The sequence below is a fragment of the Nicotiana attenuata genome, unplaced genomic scaffold (assembly GCF_001879085.1).
Source record: "Nicotiana attenuata strain UT unplaced genomic scaffold, NIATTr2, whole genome shotgun sequence".
Taxonomy (NCBI): Eukaryota; Viridiplantae; Streptophyta; class Magnoliopsida; order Solanales; family Solanaceae; genus Nicotiana; species Nicotiana attenuata.
Genome location: NW_017671168.1, coordinates 43689 through 53843, shown reverse-complemented (window position 1 = coordinate 53843; position 10155 = coordinate 43689). Strand labels below are relative to the sequence as shown.

General features: G+C 39.7%; 1 protein-coding gene and 1 long non-coding RNA gene across 2 annotated transcripts; one reads left to right on the top strand and one right to left on the bottom strand.

Annotated features, from left to right (window-relative positions):
- Positions 1-7215: 7215 nt before the first annotated feature.
- LOC109206404 lies at positions 7216-8736 on the top strand. The gene is made up of 3 exons (XM_019369226.1): positions 7216-7490; positions 7569-7646; positions 7956-8736. The coding sequence occupies exons 1-3, from the start codon at positions 7253-7255 to the stop codon at positions 8075-8077; spliced, it is 438 nt and encodes a 145-aa protein (XP_019224771.1). The 5' UTR covers positions 7216-7252; the 3' UTR covers positions 8078-8736.
- Positions 8737-9091: 355 nt separating this feature from the next.
- On the bottom strand, positions 9092-10060 carry LOC109206402. Its single transcript, XR_002064856.1, has 2 exons — positions 9627-10060; positions 9092-9539 (listed from the first exon to the last, which is right to left on the bottom strand). It is a non-coding gene; the product is annotated as an uncharacterized LOC109206402 (long non-coding RNA).
- Between the last annotated feature and the right edge of the window lie 95 nt (positions 10061-10155).

The window sequence follows — 10155 nt, the reverse complement described above, 5'->3', positions numbered from 1 at the left end:
TGATTTCCTCTTCAAAACCCTCCAAAAGCTTCAATCCCGGCTTCAAAAATGGTGGAATGGGCTAAATTTCGCGAAGGGGAACTTATATACTTTCTGCCCAGCGATTTCCGCATCTACGGACAAAATTTCGCACCTGCGGCCCGCTTCTGCGCCCAAAAATCTGCACCTGCGGAATCCACTTATCCCTTCAGACACCACACCAGCGACCCAGGTCTCGCACCTGCGGTCTCACAGATGCCGTCAAGATCTTCGCTTCTGCGACCAAAACCGCTTCTGCGGTCTTCCTTACGCTCCTGCGGCTCGCACCTGTGGTCCCCAATCCGCAGATGCGGTTATGACAGACAACAGCAGCTGAAGCTGCTCAATTCCAATTCCCATCTTTCCGAAAACCTTCTGAATTCATCCCGAGGCCTCCGGGACCTCAACCAAAAATAGGAACAAGTCACATATCATCATTCAAGCTCATACCAACCCTAGCAACACTCAAAACGACATCGTAACACCAAATAACCCTCGGATTCAAGCCTAAGGATTTCCAAACTTCCGAATTCCGCAACCGATCCAAAAACCTATCAAACCTCATCCGAATGACCTGAAATTTTACACACACGTCACGAATGACACAATGGAACTACTCCAATTTTTGGAATCCCATTCCGACCCCGATATCAAGATTTCCACTCCCGACCGGTAAATGCCAAATTTCCAATTTCGCCAATCCAAGCCTAAATTTACCACGGACCTCCAAATTACATTCCGAACACGCTCCTAAGTCCAAAATCACCCGACGGAGCTAACCAAATCATAAAAATCCAAATCCGATATCAAATACCAAGAAGTCAAGACTGGGTCAAACCTTTCAAATTTAAAGCTTCAAGCTGAGAACTATTCTTCCATATATATTCCGATTAACCTGCAATTCACAACCGACGATTTACATAAGTCATAGTACATCATACGGGGCTATTCATGCCCGAGAACTTGCGAGCGAAGTTCAAATTCTCCAAACGACCGGTCGGGTCGTTACATTTATCTTGTACTTCCCAAGAGGGATCAAAAGTCTAGATACTTATCAGGAAAAAGAAAAGGATCAACAGAAGTCCAGCTAATTTTTGGCATGAATTATTCATATTTCACTGTTGTAATCTCTGTTCCATTTGTTGTATCAACAACATTGGCATATAAATGAATTCCTGTTGGAATAATGAAAGTAGCTTAGAATCAAACTGCTATATAGCTAGCGCTTTAAAATATCAAAAAGTAGCTTGTTTTGTTATTCTAGTTGTAGATATATTATACAACTTATCTACAACTTTCATACATTATTTCTACCCAATTATATACAACTACAATATCATACAACTTAAATATAATTTTTATACAAATATTGTTCAGCTTTCATACAATATTTAAATAAAATATATATAAACAATAGAATACAATTTTACTACAACTGTTCTACAATTTCGTAAGTATAATGTATGTCATGTCTTCTTTTTCGAGTTACAATCTGAAATTCAGCCAACATCAAGTCTAATCTTCACCAAGACACCCTCAAAATTGAGATAAAAACTCCAAATCATATTCTCAATTGTTTGTAACAACACTCAATCCAAACAAATAATAGTTTTCGAAAACCGAAATTCGAATACAAAGCTTCAAGAATGGTTGTCAATGGTGGAAATTGCTACTCTCTTTTCCTTTGGTTTACATTACTGGAATTAGGGATTGAGAGATAGAGAAAGACGTAGAGAGAATTCCCAATTGTTTGCAACGACACCCAATTCAAACAAATAATGTTTTTTGAAAACCCAAACTCGAATTCAAAGCTTCAAAGCTTTTTAATGGTTGTCAATGGTGGAACTGCTACTCTCTTTTCTTCTGCTCTACATTACTGGAATTAGGGATTGAGAGATAGAGAGAGGCGTAGAGAGAGAGAGCAGGAGAAAGAGAGAGACAGAGAGAGAGAGAGCATGAGGGAGAGAGAATAAGGATGGGAAATAATTGATTCCTAATATAAAGTGATACTCATTTAATTTCTAAAGTGTATATAATTGGTAAATTTGTATATATGAGGTAATTAAATTAAAACTTGAGTAGGGAGGATAATAAAGTTTTCAATAGTGTATAGGTATGTAAAAATCTCTATTTGTAATTCAATTAAGCAAATAAACAAATGAAGGAAATTCTTACGAATCAGTTAAGATAGTTAGAAGGTAGCTCATGGATTTAAATCCTGCTAGTCTAACAGGTAATCTTAATCAATCAATTAATTACATCTCAATTTCATATTAGCTAGCATTGATTATACGAATTCTCTTTTATCTATTTTAGTCTAATCATAAGTTTTTCTATTTTCATTTAGTTTTGTTGAAAAAAAGGTTTATATTCCATTCATTTCAATTTCTTTGCCATTTTCACTTTCATTTAATTATTTGAAACAAAAGCTTATTAGTCTATTTATTTCAATCAGTTTGATTATATTTAATCAAAAATGGAGTTCAAAAAAAGTAGGAGAGACGTAAGGTATTCTAAATACCAAACTACTCCATCTGTTTAATTTAGACATAAAGTTTCAAGAACAACACAAGATTTTCGACATATATGATAAATACTAAAGTTGTCCTACTACCACAATTCAAATTGAAGAGGTAAAATTATATATGTCCCTTCACATTTATCTCTCCTAATAGAAAAAAAAAATTCTGCATCAAATGAATCTCACAATAATGTTTTTTTTAACATAGAAGGTACTTATATTAATAATAAGTAGGGTACGTGACCCGTTGGACTGTCGTTATTACACATGCCTCGATGGGCTATAGTTATGCCTTCTAAGGCATTGTCATTAACTAATGCAGCCATATTACAACACATAGCAGTTGAACATTTTCTTACATAGATAAAACCATCCTGATCTTTGTGATAGGCATCTATTACAAATTCAGGTGGTAAAACAAAGGTACATAACTTATTATAGCTAGTTTGCATAAGAGCTGCTTTTGCCAAAAGATATGCTTCCATGTTCCCCTCGCGGAAGCTATGCTTCGTTGTGATCTCCCCTTGATTGCCTTCTCCATTAACCACATGCATTCATAGATTAAATCATTGTAAGTTAGATAATCATCGTGAAGAAAACGTATGACCTCCATGGCATCTGTCTCAACTTCAACTGGGAAGATTTTTTCCTTGATAATTAGTTGAAGTGCATGCCGTGATGCTTGTAATTCTACTTGGATTGGCACTGTTGCATGTATTTTTTTGAAATAGCCCATTCTCCATTGGCTTTTGTTGTTACGAATGGCTCCGCTGATTCCCCCTTGAAGACAGTTGCTCCTAAAGTCACCATCAATGTTGATCTTATACCATCCTTTTGGAGGAGCCTGCCATTCACATTAATGCTCATTTTTATGTTATTAATTTTAGCCCTAGACGTTAATAGGTTGTATTCAACAGCTTGGTCAACAACTCTTTTCGTATTGATACGGTTAGTTGTATTGTTTTGGTTGTTGTTATCTCTATTATTCCAAATAGCCCATAGGGCGAATGGGAATATATCATCCCATGTTATGTATTTAATGATCTTAGTGGGATTTATATTCCTAAGATTGTCAACACAGTGTGTTGTATGCATTTGGGGGTTGATAGTCACGCCCATTGATTGCCAAAATGATTGAGCAATGGTACATTCACAGAAGATATGGATTATAGACTCATTGATTGTAGTTCGTGTACGCGAGGTGACGAGTGCGTGCTCGTATTTATTTGTGGAAAAATTAGCCTTTTAGGGTTCTTAGGTCCTTATATTCACTGTGTATGAATGTGTACTTGATATGCTTGATTTTTCCACTTACTAGTTTCACCTCTACATGATCTAATTGGAATTAATTGCTCATGATTTATTCTTATTGCCTAATTGACTCTTATTTTGCTTACTGAAGATTTTTTTTACCTCTTCTATTCTCATGCTATCTTTCGTAACTGCTCGTCTTTATTGGAAATCATTATTATCTCCCCCGTAATTGTTTAGTCTTGATTGAGGTGATGATTATCTTCCCGCTGCTCATCCTTAATGGAAATTATTGTATATTCTTTGTAAATTGCCCAACCTTAAAAGAAGTTTAGATAATCTATATTTAGTGGACATTTCCTTATTTGGAATTATTTGATTCGTGTTAGCTTCCATGTTGTTGAATTACATATTGTGGGATCGTTGCTTCATATTATTTTCTCCCTTGTTGAGCTGTTCTTATCACGCTTAGTATTCTCTATTGTGGTTATTCCTTGTGAGCTAGTTTTACCGTCTCCTCTTGATCGAAAGTTCTTGAGTTGATTTACTTGTCTTGTTCTTGTATATATTGTCATTGTTGCTGTTGTACTTGTTGTGGTGGTGCACGAGGTTTCTGCCGTACGGTTGTTGATATTGTGATGCATGAGGTTTCTGTCGTGCGGCTGCTGTTATGGGGTTGCACGAGATTTCTGCCGTGCTATTGCTACTATTGATACATTGCACATGCGGTGTGACAAGGCGGGGTATGTATATACATATAAGCTTATATGTGGGTTGCACATGTGGCGAGACAAGGTGGGAACATTATGATGCACGTGTGGCAAAACAAGGCGGGCACTCATTATGTTATTATTTGCACACGTGGCGAGACAAGGTGGGCTATGTCAGGGATTGATTGTGATGATTTGTAATGGCCTGGGGGCATTCTTGTTGTTTAATATTGTGTTGTGGTACGCTTACCTGTACGAGCTTTATCTCGTGGAAGTTGTGAGGAAACATCTTACGTGTTGTCCGTTCTTTTCCTTACGCTTATTAGCTGGTAGGAACTATGTTAAAGCACTTGCACAAGCATACATGTAGTTGAACACTCCTATTGGATGTGAAGTCCTCCTGATTGCTGAGTATAGATGCATACCCTCGTTTACTTGTTATATATGTGAGAGTGGATCTAGTTAGCAAGTGAGTTGTTAGCATGACCATGAGGTTGATGGGGGCACAGGATGCCAAGTGGTAGATTTCAGGTACATGGGACATCGTGAGCTGTAATTTGTCCGAGATTCGATATTTCGTGGAAATTGTTGGATAGGACCTGATGTGAACACTGTCGTAGGACCTGAGTTATTACTTACCTTTACTGTAGTGTGAATTTAGGATTTGGGTTTGTGTTTTTGCTCGCCCTTCTATGTCATTATTTTGGTATTTTCGCTATTACTTGCTGTTTTCTTCCCTTATTGTGATTGTAGTATTGTTAGCCATTTCGTGTAGTGTTTATATATACATCATGTTCCGTTGTTCCTATATTTGTACAGTTTATTGGACCGGTAGGTGTCTTGACTGTTCCTCGTCACTACTCCACCGAGGTTAGTCTTGATACTTACTGGGCACCGCTGTGGTGTGCTCATGCTACTCTTCTGCATATTTTTGTTATGCAGATCCAGGTACTTCCATTCAGTCTTATCATCCTTGAGGCGAGGCGCTTCTGTAGAGACTTCGAGGTATATCTGCCGCGTCCGCAGACGGAGGAGTCCCTTTCTATCTTTTTGTAATAGTATATCCCTTCAGTAGTTTTCCTTTTGCTAGACATTTTTGGAGTTAGAGCTTCTTATGTATCTCTTAGCTTGTGACTCATGGGCTTCCGGATTTTGGGAGTGTTAGGTTTAGATTTTGTACTGTTATGTGCCAGGCGGCATCTTAAACGCTGTTTTATTTTACTATTTCGGTTTTTAAATTATTTCTTCTGCAATTGTTGTTTATATTCCGCATTGTTAGGCTTACCTAGTCGTAGAGACTAGGTGCCGTCATGATGGTTCACGGAGGGCGAACCAGGGTCGTGACACGTTGGTATCAGAGCTCTAGGTTCATAGGAGTCATGAATCACAAGCCGGTTTATTAGAGTCTCGCGGATCGGTACGGAGACGTCTGTACTTATCTACGAGAGGCTATGTAACCGTTAGGAAAATTCCATTTCATTTGATTCCCTATCGTGCGAGATTTTTGACATCACAACCCTAACCCTCTGTCTCCATTCTCTTACAGATGGTGAGGACACGTGCTACCAGAGATGATCAGGCACCCGCGCCCCCTACTGGAGTCGTCAGAGGTCGGGACCGGGGTAGAGGTCGAGGACGCGCACGGGGTGCAGCCAGAACACCTGCACAAGCTGCCACCGAGGTACCACCAGCAGTTCCAGCCGGAGTCCAGGCACCTGATATGCCTACTTCTACTACTACTCCAGCTTTTCAGGAGACTCTTGCGCAGTTCATGAGCATGTACACCACTTTGGCTCAGGCAGGGTTGCTTCCCCTTGCTGCAGCCACATCTCAGGCGGGGGGAGGAGCACAGACTCCCGTCGCTCGCACTCCTGAGCAGCGAGTGCATGTTGATCAGGTCCCCAAGATTATTCCTATACAGCCTGTAGTCCCAGGTCAGCCCGGGCACGGGTCAGCGGCTTCAGAGGATGAGCAACGGAGACTTGAGAGGTTCAAGAAGTATGATCCTCCTATATTCAGTGGGTTAGCAGCAGATGATGCCTTGGGATTTTTGGAGGAGTGTCACCGTATCCTCCGCACTATAGGTATATCAGGATCGAGTGGGGTTTCTTTCACTGGCTTCCAGCTTCGAGGAGCCGCCTATGAGTAGTGGCGCACCTATGAGTTAGACAGTCCGGATGAGGCAGCTTCACTGACTTAGACCTAGTTTTCAGATATGTTCCTGAGAGATTTTGTCCCACAGAGCCTCAGGGATGCATGATGCGCAGAGTTTGAGCATTTGCGCCAGGGTACTATGACTGTCTCGGAGTATGATGTCCGTTACACCAGCTTGGCTAGACATGCCCCAGCTTTGGTTTCTACTATTCGCAAGAGGGTTCACCGGTTTATTGAGGGGCTTATTCCCAGCATCAGGTCTAGCATGGCTCGTGAGTTGGAGATGGATATTTCTTATCAGCAGGTGGTGAGCATTGCTAGGAGGATAGAGGGTATGCATGCTAGGGAGAGAGAGGACAGGCGGGGCCATGAGAGAGAGGGCAGACGAGATNAAATGTAGATGGCCATTTGAAGAAAATTTGATTTCCTGCTGCTTTTGTTCCAGAGGTCTGGAGGAAAGCTGCAACTAATAAATAGGATTTCCCTAGTCCTCCCTTCCCAAAAGGAAGAATATGAAATTCTTTTCTTTCTGCATGGGTGGTTCCTCTAGTGTTCATGGGTCTTTCTTCTCTTTTATCAGAGCAAGGATGCAGAGGTGATGTTAAAGCTTGGGAGCACACCAGATAAGCGTGAACAGTATCGGCTCATGAGAGATGCTATGGAAAAAAGATTTATACGAGTCACTCGTGGCTCCATAGTTGGCGGAATACGGCTTGGAATGTTTACTGCAGCTTTCTATGGATTACAGAATCTGCTTGCTGAAAAGCGTGGGGTGCATGATGTTTATAATGTTGTTGGAGCTGGTTCTGCTACAGCTGCAACATTTGGTCTAATTAGTAAGTGGCAAATTTTGGGCATCAAACCTTTTTAAGATTATCTCCTCCCCAACTCACTCTTTGTTTTTATGGTTCCAGTGCCTGGATCACTCCATTGGCGTGCGAGAAATGTGATGTTAGGTTCTGCTTTGGGTGCTGCAGTTTGCTTCCCTCTTGGTAATAGAATGACCTGCTTATTCGATCTATTCAATTGCTCTTATTTACTCAAAGTTCTTAACCTGATAGTATTGCTGATGCTACTAAAACTTAAAACTTTGTAACTTCAGTTGATTATAAATGATTGAACTTATCATCTCTGCTTAGGCAGCCTGGTTTACATTTTGAAATTATGAGGACTTCATGCATCTTATGTATTCCTTAAGCATGAAGAATCATGTGAAGTAGGGACCAGCTTTTGGGTGGGCTATGCTTTTCCTGTGTTAAATGAGAACTTGCAGATTTACTAAAACAAACTTGTTCTATCAGGGTGGCTTCATTTGAAGCTTGTAGAGAAAGCCAATGAAGGGTCTGGGACAACAGATGGCAATGAAGTGAAGGGTGGTGTAGGTGCTGCAATTGAGCGACTTGAAGAGCACTTGAACAAATAGGCTTGGGTGATGTTAAATCCACAAGCACCGGAATTCTGATCTTATGTTGACCTGTAAGATGGCGATATTAGCAAAAGGGGTTAAAACTGGACGCAGTATGGAAATAAAAGAGGTTTAGAGCAGACACCTGTATTGTTTGCTCCTTCTTAATCCACTTTCTTCCTGTCAGGAGCTGTAAAAGCTTGCTATCTTGGCCATCATGTTTTCCGTTGGAGTAGAATCTTTTTTGTATTGCATTATAGGATTGTTTTGATTGTTGCACTCTTCATAAATACATGAAAAGAGTGGGTCGATTTTTCGTTGTTTCAAAAATAACCAAAAGCATGGAGAGGATGTAGTGCTTTGTCAGGATCATATCTGATCTGCCCCTTAACTTGCCGATATTATGACAGAAATAGTTAATTAATTGAGTAATTTTTTTGTTGAGGATTAAGGTATGTTAATTTTTGTTTTGGTCATTATTGTTGTAGCTCCAGTCGGAAGGACTTTTATGTTTTCGTGTGTATGTAATAGAATCCTAGTAAGACAAGCAAATGACTTTGTAACTGTATATTACAAATTGTAACAGGTAGTCGCTAGTGTCTCTTAGTCTTACCAGTAGTACTGGTACTATTTTTGTATTTCTCTTATTCCTGTTCGTACTGGTACTATTTTGCATAGTTGTTATTGTTTGTTATTCTATTTTCACTGTTGCTTGATCTAAGGGTCTATCAAAAACCTCTTTACCTTGACAAGGTAGGGGAAAGGTCTGCATATACATTACCCTCTCCAGATCCTACTTGTGAGATTACATTGGGTTTGTCGTTGTTGTTATTGTTGTGTAGATACGCTTAATTTTCCAATTTGGTACACAACTCGATAAGTTGTTTCACTATAACCAGATGTTGATTCAAATTACGAACTAACGTTCCAGCCATATGGGTCTGAAAGAAACATGAGACATTTTTATCACCCAAAAATCCAACTCTTTACATTTCAAAAGCTTTTGGGCAACTCCCATTAAATTCAACATAATGACACCCAAGACCACTAAACTCCTTTTGATAAAGCAGCAGATTACATCGTATTGAAGTTACCTATCCTGTGAAGTAACTCAAAACTCCTTTTAAAAAATAATAAATTACATTGTAAGGACTCAAAACTCCCTTAAAAAAGATACATTACATCATTATGAAGTTTTCTTTCCTGCTCGTACTTCTCAACCAAAACTTGGGCCAGTAATGACATTTCTTCCTATCATCTGTATGCCAAATTACCATAAAAATGATGCCACCTATTTTTCCTAAGGACACTAGATCGTGTTCACAATGGACACTTTAACTGTTTTCTATGGATATGCAGCTCTGAGCGGGTGAGCAAGGGCACAGAAGACCTCCCGCGCCAAAATTGTTATCTCAATTGCTTGGGTGAGGGGCAGCACCATTCAGATTCAGTCCTCGTACACATTATGACTTCTCATTCCCTGTAAAATAATGGCATACCAGAATTAAGTTATTCATTAAGGAAAGAACTAATAAAGAGAATAAAAGAAATTAGTAATATAACTTACTCTCAACATCATCAGACAATGTATTTTGAGGTGCCGCCTTGACCATCCTTTTTGATGACTCAGCTGTACAAAAGTTACCCAACTTAACAATAGCAAGCAGAAATAAACACTGCTTGCTAAAGCACTCCTAAATAAGTTCTGATAATCTTTAGACACCATAAACTAAATCCTAAACACCAAGCTACAGATATACTTGAGCATGGATGTAAATTTTTCTATCTTATTCCGAGCATGAAAGTTCACAAGGCCCCCAAGGGTATTGAACGGGAGATAGCGGGTGTTTGGTGAATTGGTTGAACTGCGCACAAGATCGCTCAGACACCACCTTTATTAGGGGGAAAATGAAAAGGTATGATTAGGCAACAATATCTACTATACTAGTTTCAGGTGCTGCCACCAGAAAAAGCAAAAAGCTTGTCATCGCCCAAACACAATCCCTCCCTGCCCTGGCCCATCCCCCAACCCACTGCCCCGCCCAAACGGAAAAAACGAGAACTAACATTGTTTTTTACTTTTGTATAATAGAGAA

What these genes read in the sequence shown, in the direction of transcription:
- LOC109206404 (XM_019369226.1), top strand. Translation starts at nt 7,253, where the DNA reads ATGTTAAAGCTTGGGAGCACACCAGATAAGCGTGAACAGTATCGGCTC. An exon ending in TGCAACATTTGGTCTAATTA is followed by an intron (nt 7,491 to 7,568) that starts GTAAGTGGCAAA and finishes TTATGGTTCCAG; the next exon opens with TGCCTGGATCACTCCATTGG. An exon ending in TGCAGTTTGCTTCCCTCTTG is followed by an intron (nt 7,647 to 7,955) that starts GTAATAGAATGA and finishes TTGTTCTATCAG; the next exon opens with GGTGGCTTCATTTGAAGCTT.